This window comes from Pseudophryne corroboree, chromosome 5 (assembly GCF_028390025.1).
Source record: "Pseudophryne corroboree isolate aPseCor3 chromosome 5, aPseCor3.hap2, whole genome shotgun sequence".
NCBI classification, from domain to species: domain Eukaryota; kingdom Metazoa; phylum Chordata; class Amphibia; order Anura; family Myobatrachidae; genus Pseudophryne; species Pseudophryne corroboree.
Window position 1 is genome coordinate 200946212 of NC_086448.1, and position 12471 is coordinate 200958682.

The window sequence follows — 12471 nt, forward strand, 5'->3', positions numbered from 1 at the left end:
GATCAGTACCCCCACCCGCACAGGAAGAGGAGACTGCTGCTCCTGCTCAGTGCCAACAGCCTTCCTGGCCACACTGCAGTCCAGCACACAGCTGCTGCTGCCAGGCAAGAGGAAGAGGGAAGGGGGGGGGGCGCCCCCACCCAGGCCCCTCCATCAGGCCCGGTTAATTAGTACCTGCTCCCCTCCTCCTCTAGGCACCACTGGGTAAGTGCTGTACAAAGTAATAGATCACAGACAGGGGTGTTTCTCCCTGTAATCTTGCCAAAAGTGGCACTTCAGTCACCATTCCCATCCTCCACCACAACTCTCCACTCCCGACACGAGCTGCAGAATTTGATTGTGGGAAGAAGCACTGAGTTACTTCTTGTAATCCCTGTAGTAACACATAATACAGTGTAGTAGTAACAGTACTGACAGCGAGCAAGTGGAGCAGAAGAACTAAGTGGAAATGCTTCATCTCCTACTTGAGTACTGCCCTTACACCACTTTCCCCTTGGGGGAAATTTTTTTATTTTTTTGTTCAAGAAAACCTCATTGCTGCCAACCACTAGATTGTCTTGTTTTAGGAGAGGAACAGCCCTAATCACAGGTTCACTAGACAGTGTTTTTTCTCTTAACCTCAACCAAGGGCTTAGCTACCATAGGTGCATGAAGTGCAGATGCTATGGGGTCCAGAGCTAGGAGGGGCCCACCTTCCTGTCAGTTACATGTGTTATATTGAAGGGTGTAGCTGCCATAGGTGCAGGGAGTGTGGCTACTATGTGGCCCTGAGTTGAGAGGGGCCCACCTTGCTGTCAAAATTACAGCTTTCACCATTGGGTGGTACATAGGCTTTGTGGTCTACAATATATCTAGGTATGACCCTGGAGGTCATTACATTACATAATATGTACTGTAATATGATCTGGGGACACTGTATGTCATAAAGTGATTTGGGGATACTGTGTTGCGTAATGTGTAATGGCAGCCCTACAATGTGACATACTGTAAAGTGAATTAGATAGAGCACTACTATGGTCCATAAATGAACTAGGGCACTACTATGGGGTATAAAATTAACAACTGCTGCAGAAAGGTGTCTGTCTAGAAGCATTGGAACAGGGGCTCTTTCAGAATGTTGTTATGGGGCACACAAAGTTCTGGCAATGCCCCTGACCTCAACCTAGAAATTTTACTTTTTAAAACAAAACAAAGATACCTTAAACATAGGTAACAAAAATCTTATGTTTTATACCTCCTACAGGTCCCCAAATTCAATCATGAAAATAACCAAATTTACTATCCCATTCCCCCAAAAACTATGGCTCCCAATGCGCTAAACAAGCCATTTGAAGAAATGCTCTCTGAGAGAACAGTGAATTTACAGAGAAATCTGATGAAATCCCAGTGGGTAACCTCATACAACCGCAGCTTTACAGGTGAGTAAAATATTCACGCTTCTGTCCCTAAAATGAAAATACCCTTTTCTGGCGCACTCATGCTTATTCTTTAGCAACATCAAAGTACACTTTTAAAATAGTGCTGTTTATATAACCACTCTATATATACCTGGAGTGAATTTAATAGAAAAAGTTCTGCACAGAAACAAGATATTTATAAAATGAAAGTGATTGGTTGCCATATTTTAAAACTGAAACAACATTGGTCCGGAATCAGAGGTGGACACAGGTCTGATGTTTTCGCAGATGAGCGATGTTTGTGCTACTGTCCATGCCTGAAAAGTTTAGGAAACCCTTAGCGCATATCGAAAATCAATAGGCAGGATGTATTGGCGTCTGAGTTTGACGGAGGTGCGGGATGTTGGCCAAATTCAGACTTTTTTTTAAATCATCAGTAAGTTACAAGGCAAGTCCTTACTTAAACCCTTACTGTAAATGCGCAAACCAATAGGCAGGATGTAAGTGTCCAAGTTTGCTGGAGGTGCGGGATGCCATCCAAACCATGCCTTGTAAATGACTGCCGCTTTGAAAAATAATGCCCTTTCGGGAAAACCAGACACTATTACATTCCACCTAATGTGTGCATTGGTGTACAACATCGCTATGACTTGAGACAGCATCTGCAATCCTTAGGCATCTCAGGGTGGTGTCATGGACATATTATGGGCAACATTGTAGGCCCTGGGTAAAGCAATGCACAGGGGGCCCTACACTCCTATTTGCGGGAAACAATTAAAAAAAATAACATGATCCTCCTACGGTCCCGCATAGTCTTTCCAAATGCTACCATACAGTGAATGGCTGGCACCACTCTGATGGTGGATAGCTCCACCCATCCACCAATCAGCATGCTGACAGCCACTCAATGTCTAGGTGCAGGCTGGGAAACAGGTAAAGCAGCTCTGATTGTGTGACCACCACCCTCCTCTGCTCCAAGGCTCCTAGAATTGTGGGGCACTGGGCAGCAGCCCAGTGTGCCTATACGCTAAGATCGCCCTGGTTATTGGAGTGTCATGGGTGTGTATTGACTTGCAAAGGCGACCTCTTCGCAGCACCACAGAGGCCATATCTTGAGAAAGTTACAAGGGAGGCACGAGGCAGGGGCGACTGATGGTGTGTCTTTGGTGGAGTGATCAGATCCACCAGCGCAGTTGAGCATTGCTCAGATACACAACACATAGTAGGCGTTGCAGGGTTTGCTCAGTCCCTCACATGGAAATACATAAGACAGGGAAATGCTCAAGCTGACATTTTGATATTTTTGCACTTTGAGAATCCATGAGAGATTGCAGCCGGGTATGATCTGTGTGCACCTCGGAATCAGGCCCAGTGGCGCAAATAGATCTGTGACACCTGACACATTGAGGTGATTTACCATTGTGCAATAACTGCAATCAGCAATTTACCAGATCAGGAACTATAGTCAGCATTTTATTTAATGGAAAAAGCAAATAATGGCCCCTATTCAGCATGCATCGCCTGATTGCATCTGCCCGATTTTCAGGCCAGTGCGCATGCGCAGGGTCCATTCTGCGTGGGCTGGCCAGTGCAATTGCATCGCATATTGATGCGAACGCCTCTTCCTGGCGAACAGAGGCAGTGGAGTTGTGGGGGAGGGACATAAAAAACAGGAGTGGCCATAAGATGTCACACGCGGCCGCTGCAATGCAAAACAAGGCAGCAGTGCACCTGCCTTAACACCTAGGCTGCGCAGGCAGGGGGCTATCCGTGTTTTGCAGGGTCAGTGATGCAATTAAATTGCAATCATATCGCTGGGCGGCCATTTGCATGCTGGGCGGCCTTGCCTTGTGCTGGGAGGCCCCCAACACGCGATCGCAAGCAGTTGCAGTTTTGCTAATTTAGCAAAACTGCAACTGATTAGAGTCCATGGTCCTCTCCAGATGTCTAGTTCCAGTTTACTAAGACTAAATTACGTTTGCAAAACTACTTTTTATACCGAGGGACACATATCTTAATTGTAATACCCCTTTCACATCGCAAAAATAACCCAGTATCTACCCGGCATATTGGGCCTAATTCAGACTGTTCGCTCGCTAAGGTTTTTTTGCAGTCCTGCGTTCGCATAGTCGCCACCCATAGAGGAGTGTATTTTCGCTTTGCAAGTGTGTGAACGCATGTGTAGCAGAGCTGTACAAACAGATTTTGGTGGTCATTCTGAGTTGTTCGCTCGCTAGCTGCTTTTAGCAGTATTTCAAATGCTAGGCCACCGCCCTCATTGAGTGTATCTTAGCTTAGCAAAATAGCGACCGAAAGATTAGCAGAACTGCTACTAAATAATTTGCTGCAGTTTCTGAGTAGCTCCAGACTTACTCCTACACTGCGATCAGCTCAGCCCGTTTAGTTCCTGGTTTGTCGTCACAAACACGCCCTGCGTTCGGCCAGCCACTCCCCCGTTTCTCCAGCCACTCCTGCGTTTTTATCTGGCACGCCTGCATTTTTTAGCACACTCCCTGAAAACGGCCAGTTGCCGCCCAGAAACACGCACTTCCTGTCAATCACACTACGATCACTCGAGCGATGAAAAAACGTTGCTCGAGCTTGTGTAAATCTACAAAGTTTTGTGTGAAAGTACTTAGCGTATGCGCGCTGCGTACCATGCGCATGCGCATTTTTGCCATTTTTTTACTTAATCGCTGCACTGCGAAAATCGGCAGCAAGCGAACAACTCGGAATGACCAACGTTGTGCAGTCTCTGAGTAGCCCAGGACTTACTCAGCCGCTGCGGACACTTCAGCCTGTCTGGTACCGGAATTGACGTCAGGAACCCTCCCTGTGTACCCGTGCAACGCGCCTGCGCATTGTGGTGCATACGCATGCGCAGTTTAGATCTGATCGCCCGCTGTACGAAAACGCAGCCTAACGATCAGGTCTGAATTAGGCCCGTTGCCGGGTCGACACGGGTCAGTGTGCGATGTGAAAGGGGCCTTGGAGAATTCCCGGGTCGCCTGACCCGGTAATTCAACCCAGGTAACAAGAAGGGTTATTCCCGGGTTGAACACCGGGTCAGTGTCCGTGTAAACAGGTTCCTGGGTCGATGCGACCCGGGACCCGTTTACTACATAGGGAGAGGCGGCACGGAGATGACCTCATCTCCCAGCACTGCCTCCTCCCCCGCCCCTGGCTCTGCCCCCCTGCCGCTATGGCAATCGGCCCGGCATATTGCAGCTGAGATGTAAGGAAGCAAAGGAGTAATCGTCTTACCACTAGGGGCAGGCAGCTGTGGAAGAGATGAACGGTTACGCGTGAGAGAATCAAATCTAATGCCCAAAGAAAAAAATATACTATAATATAACTAACAGAGTAAATGTAATAAACTGGGTTCATCTTTAATAAAATGTGCTACACTTCTGGGCACATATTGATGGGGTCATTATAACGCAAAAAAATAATAATAATAATGTGTGTATATATATATATATACACACACACAAATAAATAAATAAATAAATATATATATATATACCCCAGGGGATCACATTTTTCTGCAAATGTGGCTATTTGAGCATCACACACTAACACTAGTGCATGCCCTATTAGTAGCAGAATAAGTTTTGCTGGTAAAATGAAGTTTAGATATTTCTTTCAAAATACAATAGATTATACTGGTGAATATTTGATTCAGGGAAATCCACACTGCCAAGGGAATTGCAACAGTCAAAAGTCTTTGAGTTAATGCCCTGTGGAATTATTGCAGGTGTTAATTGATAAAAAGAACATTGAATTAAAATATTTAAATCATCTTTAGATAACGGGGAAATTAACCCATTACAACTTGACGATTTTCATGAGAAGGTTATTTACAAAATAAGTGGACGGACAGATGAAAATACAGAAATGGTAAGGTATTTTCATATATATGTGGCTATTCTTGACTTGAGTCCATACTGTACACTGAAGATCAGAACAATTCTATTTAGTCAAACAATAATTCAGTAGTTGCTTACCGCATGCTGGCATTTTTTCATACTAATTCATCTTATACACTTGGTTACCAAGAGTCATATATGAATGAACTGCTAAATCTGTAGGCACACAGGCATACTAGATGACTTGGAATGTTCAGTATACTCTAGTGGATCCAGACGCACCCTACTACTGCTTTAGAAGCAACACTTTACTCATTTAACTCATTCATGTTTGTTTATCTAGTGCTACCATATTCTGCAGTGCAGAAAATTTTATCTTTCACATAAGCCCATGGCCCAATGAGTTTTAAGTCTAAGGGGGTCATGTACTAAGCAGTGATAAAAGTGGAGAAGTGAGCCAGTGGAGAAGTTGCCCAGGGCAACCAATCAGCTGCTCTGTATATTTTTAAAGTATGAAAATTCTAAATGTTACGTCAATGCTGATTGGTTGCCATGGGCAACTTCTCCACTGGCTCACTTCTCCGCTTTTATCACTACTTATTACATGTCCCCCTCAGTACTCTACCACACCACACTTAGTTAGTAGGGTCCATTTCTGTCAGCAACCAACTAAACCTACTGCACTAGTATGTTTTTAGACTGTGAGAGGAATCCCACACAAAAGGGCAGGTTGACAAAGTCCACAGAGATGGATGAAACGCGTTGCTGCCCTTATACATTGAGCACTGATCGTAGCAGCCACCCAAGGCCAGAGCCATGTATTCAGGTGACACTGTGCTGCAGACATATCAGTGCACCTTGCAGCCGGCCGCTGGACCCTGTCTATAGGTCAAGTGACCACCTATTATCAGCTGCAATGAACGGGCGATATATCTATTAGTATGTACCCAGCCTACCTGTGATTTTTTTTTTCTGAGGCTGATTGGTTGGTATGGGCAACTTCTCCACTTTATCTCTCTCCAATATTTGATTAATATCTCCCTAAATATCATTAAATATTGTTGGTACTGATTAAGTACATCACAGTTCCATAAGCCTTGGGGTAAATTTACTAAAGCTTCTAAAACAGAATTGGTGATGTTGCCCATAGCAACCAATCAGAAGCTGTCTATCGTTTTCTAAAAGGCAATAGAGAAATGATAGACAGCATCTGATTGGTTGCTATGGGCAACATCATCCAATTCTCTGTTTTAGAAGCTTTAGTAAATTTACCCTTTTAAGAACCCATGATGGTAGATAGTTTAAGAAGAGAAAAAGTGATGTGAGGGCTTACCCAGACAAGAGTGTTCATGTAATTTTCGCATACCATGTTCTGTATGCAATGCTCCACAAAATCATCATTCTGAATAAGCAATAGGCAAATTGACCTTTGATCCCTATACTTGCATACAGATGAGTCCTCATACCTAGCCTCAATATGCTATGTCGCGTGAGAAGCCTGTCTGAATCTGAATACAAAGCACAACAGAACTTGGTGTGAGAAAAAGCCATTGCGGCTGTACCCTAGCACATAGTGTAAAGATTCAGACTCAGGGGTCTATTCATTAAGCAGTGAAAAGAGTGGAGAAGTGAGCCTGTGGAGAAGTTGCCCATGACAACCAATCAGCTTCTCCGTACAATTGTATAGTATGCAAATTATAAATGTTACTTCAATACTGATTGGTTGCCATGGGCAAATTCTCCACTGGCTCACTTTTCCACCCTTTTTACTGCTTCATGAATAAACCCCTCAGTAACACACAGATATACAAGTGTGGGATCGTATTGTGACTAAGATGTAACTTCAGATGAAAAAAATGCTCGGCACAAGTCGAGTCTCATGGGAGCTAGCATGCCAAGAAAGGCATGACTGTGGCAAAAGTGTATGAGGACACATCTGTGTATGGCTGTGTACACACGGCGCAACGCGCCGTACAGCCCGACATAGACTATTCGACGTGGCCGGAGACTGGCCCTGCCGATATAGTCAATGTTGGGCTGCCTGCACAGTCTATTTTTCCTTGCGATACCGATCTCGCGGGGCCGTGCATCGGCATCGCAAGGACTATACACACGGTGCGATATGCACTATATTTTCTTAGGATTTTGACTATATAGTCAAAATCGAAAGAAATATCGCACCGTGTGTACCAGTGCTTAAAGTGGTCCTAGAGAGGTGGTGGAACTCACCCCCCTTCCCACGGTGGCAATTCAACAAAGGTATTGCGCGCGCCGTAGGCGCGCGCCGCAAAAAGGGGCGTGGTCTCAAAAAAGGGGCGTGTTACACAATAGTAATAACGCCCACAGTAGTAGCACCCCATAATACACATAATGCCTACAGCAGTAGCACCTCTTATACAATGCCCACAGTGGTAGCGCCCCTTATATAGAGCCCATAGTAGTGGTGCCCCTTATGCAATGCTCGCAATAGCAGTGCCCCTTATGACCCCAGGATTGATGCCCCTTATGAAGTGCCCCCTTTACAATGCCCTCATTAGTAGTGCCCCCAGTAGTAATGCCCTTAATGGTAATGCCCCCAGTCGTTTAGCCCCTGTAGTTATGCCCCTTTGTAGTTTAGCCCCCAGTAGTAATGCCTCCAAGTAGTAATGCCCCCAGTAGTTTAACCCCTGTAGTTACGCCCCCAGTAGTAATGCCACTGTAGTTAAGCCCCAAGTAGTAATGCCCTCCTGTAGTTTGCCCCCTGTAGTTTGCACCCAGTAGTAATGTCTCCCAGTAGTAATGCCACCAGTAGTAATGCCCCCAGTAGATGCCCCTCTGTAGTTTGCCCCCCAGTAGTAATACCCTCCTGTAGTTTGCCCCCCAGTAGTAATACCCTCCTGTAGTAATGCCCCCCAGTAGTAATGCCCCCCAGTAGTAATGTCCCCCAGTAAATGCCCCCCAGTAGATGCCCCTCAGTAGTAATGCCCTCCTGTAGTTTGCCCCCTTGTAGTAATGTCCCCCAGTAGTACTGCCCCTCAGTAGTCTGTCCCCCAGTAGTAATGCCCTTCTGTAGTAATGTCCCCCAGTAGTAATGCCCCCTAGTAAATGCCCCCCAGTAGATGCCCCTCAGTAGCTTGCCCCCCAGTAGTAATGCCCTCCTGTAGTTTGCCCCCTTGTAGTAATGTCCCCCAGTAGTACTGCCCCTCAGTAGTCTGTCCCCCAGTAGTAATGCCCTTCTGTAGTTTGCCCCCTGTAGTTTGCTCCCAGTAGTAATGTCCCCCAGTAAATGCCCCCCAGTAGTAATGACCCCAGTAGATGCCCCTCTGTAGTTTGCCCACCAGTAGTAATGCCCCCCCAGTAGTAATACCCTCCTGTAGTAATGTCCCCCAGTAGTAATGCCCCCCAGTAGTAATGTCCCCCAGTAAATGCCCCCCAGTAGATGCCCCTCAGTAGTAATGCCCTCCTGTAGTACTGTCCCCCAGTAGTACTGCCCCTCAGTAGTCTGTTTCCCAGTAGCAGTGCCGTAACTAGCCATTTTAGCGCTGTGTGCAAGAAACGACAGTGGCGCCCCCCCCATGTAAGAAAGGGGCAGTGCGCGCCGCAGGCGCGTGAAAAATTTATAGGGGTGTGGCTTCACGGGGAAGGGGCGTGGCCACAAAATAACAGCAATTCATACTACGGTGCACAGTAGTCTACATTATTCAAATTACGCTGCACAGTAGCGCCACTACACCAGGTAGAGCCCCTTTTATACATTACAGCAGACAGCGTCCCCCTTTTTACACATTACGGCAGCCAGGCCCCCTCTTTACACATTGCGGCAGCCAGGCCCCCTCTTTACACATTGCGGCAGCCAGGCACCCTTTTTACACATTGCGGCAGCCAGACCCCCTTTTTATACATTGTGGCAGCCAGTCCCCCTTTTTACACATTGCGGCAGCCAGGACCCCATTTTACACATTGCGGCAGCCAGGACCCCATTTTACACATTGCGGCAGCCAGGACCCCCCCTTTTTTCACATTACGGCAGCCAGTCCCCCTTTTTACACATTGCGGCAGCCAGGACCCCTTTTTACACATTGCGGCAGCCAGTCCCCCTTTTTACACATTGCAGCAGCCAGGACCCCATTTTACACATTGCGGCAGCCAGCCCCCTTTTTACACATTGCGGCAGCCAGACCCCCTTTTTATACATTGCGGCAGCCAGGACCCCTTTTTACACATTGCGGCAGCCGGTGTCCCCCTGAGAGAGAGAAAGAGAGAGAGAGACATACTTACCTTCTCCCCGCTGACAGGCTCCTCGTGCAGCTCCCTCTCGGTGCAGGCTGTGTGAGGTGAGAAGGAGGAGGAGGGAGGGGGAGCAGGGAGCCGCAGCAGCGCTATTTGATTGGTAGTAAGCGCCGCTGCAGCATCCCCCTCTCCTTCTGTATTGGTTGCCTGGCGCTGCTGTGGATGCTGGGATGAAGGAACCGCATCCCAGCATCCATAGCAGCGCCGGGCAGCCAATACAGAAGGAGAGGGGGATGCTGCAGCGGCGCTTACTACCAATCAAATAGCGCTGCTGCGGCTCCCTGCTCCCCCTCCCTCCTCCTCCTTGAACCCGGCGCTGGTCTCTCTCCTCCAGCGCGGCGCACACAGAGGCGGCATGTAATGAGTCAATTTGACTCATTACATGCCGCTGGCCGTTGCGCCCCCAGGGCAACTGCGCTGTGTGCCAAGCCCCCTTGGCACACACGTAGTTACGGCCCTGCCCAGTAGTAATGCCCTTCTGTAGTAATGTCCCCCAGTAGTAATGCCCCCCAGTAAATGCCCCCCAGTAGATGCCCCTCAGTAGCTTGCCCCTCAGTAGTAATGCCCTCCTGTAGTTTGCCCCCTTGTAGTAATGTCCCCCAGTAGTTCTGCCCCTCAGTAGTCTGTCCCCCAGTAGTAATGCCCTTCTGTAGTTTGCCCCCTGTAGTTTGCTCCCAGTAGTAATGTCCCCCAGTAAATGCCCCCCAGTAGTAATGACCCCAGTAGATGCCCCTCAGTAGTTTGCCCCCCCCAGTAATAATGCCCCCGTAATGACCTCTCAGTAGTTTGCCCCCCAGCTGCTACACAAATAAAAAAAAATAAAAAAACACAGCACACACCATACTTACCAAGTCCCGCTCCGTGTCCGGCCGCTGCAGTCCTCTCGTCGCCCGCTCCTCTGCACTATGAGAGAGACGTCATGACGTCTCTCCCATAGCGCGCACTGACTGAGCCGGAAGGCGGAGCTCAGTACTGAGCTCCTGCCTCCGGCTGCCGCGGGCGCCCGTCATCTCCCTGCAGCGACGGGGGACACATCGCCGGGTTAGGTGAGCCAGAGGAGGCGGAACTGCGTTCCGTCTCCAAGTGGAACTGACGGAACGCAGTTCCGCCCCGTTCCGGCTCACTTTAACCCCTGGTGTGTACACAGCCTAAGTCTTATTTAAAAATAATAATAAATAAACAGTACAAAATGCAAGAAAATAACAATTGCACAATTTTCTAGTATATTGCTGTGGCTGCTGTATTATTAGTTTTTCCAGGAAAGTATCTAAAAAGCAATTTGAATGAGCCCTATTTAAAATATCCATTGGCAACTTAAAATAGTTGACCAACTGCCAGGACCATCTTAATATATAGGCAAACTGGGCAGCTGCCCAGGGCTCCACAATTCTAGGGGACTTCGAGCAGGGGCAAGCAACATTCTCTACCTGCCTCCCAGCCTGCAGTCAGGCAATGAATGGCTGTCAGCATGTTGATTGGTGGATGGCTGGACCTGACAGCCATTCACTGTATAGAGGCATGTGGAGAGAAGGTGTGGCAGTGCAATGCTTTGCCCAGGGCCTACAATGCTGTTAAGACGGCCCTGCCATCTACAAAACTGCAAATAATAGCTCAGTCACAAATTGTATTAATTCTATACAAACACTAATTTGTAACAGCTATCGAATGATGCAATAAAATAAATACAAATACACATCTTTGACTGTAGTCATATTTTGTATACTCAGGTTCTACCTTGTACCTTAACACCCCTAAGCAGACATTACTGTCTAAAACATTTCAACACAATATTAATTTTCTAATTTAATGACTTTTTACAGAAGCCAACATTTTTATCTACTGTTTTGCGTGCACGACCACTGGAAGGACGCATTGCACGTTTACGAGAAGGGCGACGACCCCTTGTGAAAGAAGATTTATCTGTAGATTTAGAAAGTAAGAATGCACACCATGCACATGAATTGGACACAACATGTGTGACCTGCATGCAGTCGTCCTGCACTTGTGGTGCTACTGGTAGCGGCTTGGATAGCTGCAATACTGCAGAACAGGAATACACACGATGCTCATCTTCAATGTGGAAACATAAGGAACCAAGTCTATGCAAGATCACTGATACTGAACAGCACGATGCTTTTTACAGAAGGCAGATTACGCCAATAATAACATCTTATGACATGGAAAACAACTGCTATAAAGACTTACATCCACGTAAACAACAGCAATATGTGACTTTTGATCCTAGTAAACCATTCACGCACAATGATCCGACCAACTTGGAGGCTTGTTCTGTAGAGGCACAAAATAATCACAGTGTGCTACTGAGCCACTGCAACAACATACACATGCTAAGAAACACAGGAACCATATGTGACCCTGAAAAGACAGCGCTCCTGAAGCTTCAAGACTCTTTCTCAATGTCAGAGGCACATAAAGCGTTCCACAGGAACTTCCCAGCAAAGACAAAAGACCTGAGAGAGAATCACCATTCTGGGAGGCAGCACAAGTTTTATGGCTTCCATTCATTCTATTACCACAATTAACACTGCATATATCTATTAATCTAATGATACACACATCTGTAATAATTGTGGGCCTTGACTAAAAGCAAGTTTTTGTGTGATTAAACTGATTGCTTGTAGTAATTACTCAAGAAAATGGTCCCAACTAACTTACCTGATCCATAATGGGACAAACAGCACAGCTAGACAGGAGGAAGTTATTTGTCACTACTGTGCCACTGTCCAGGGCGAGCCACATGTGTGGCCATGAAAGGTGGGCGGCACAGTCATCACGCTATGGCCCTTACTTCCGGCTAGTAGGGTGTCATTCTGCCAGGATCAAACAAGCTCCCTGTAGTCTGTGCATGCCCATCCACTGAGTGCAACATCATGATGTCACACTCATGACATCATGATGTTGCGTGCTCAGTGGCC

At 47.0% G+C, this 12471-nt stretch overlaps 1 protein-coding gene across 1 annotated transcript in view; it reads left to right on the plus strand.

The window, feature by feature from the left end:
* Positions 1–12183, plus strand: part of SPMIP4 (sperm microtubule inner protein 4) — a 208656-nt gene extending 196473 nt beyond the window's left edge. The window contains exons 7-9 of the mRNA XM_063922009.1: positions 1244–1418; positions 5206–5297; positions 11356–12183. Coding sequence (XP_063778079.1) covers positions 1244–1418; positions 5206–5297; positions 11356–12078 — 990 coding nt within the window. The 3' untranslated portion in view covers positions 12079–12183. The remainder of the gene's footprint in view (positions 1–1243; positions 1419–5205; positions 5298–11355) is intronic.
* The last annotated feature ends 288 nt before the right edge of the window (positions 12184–12471 follow it).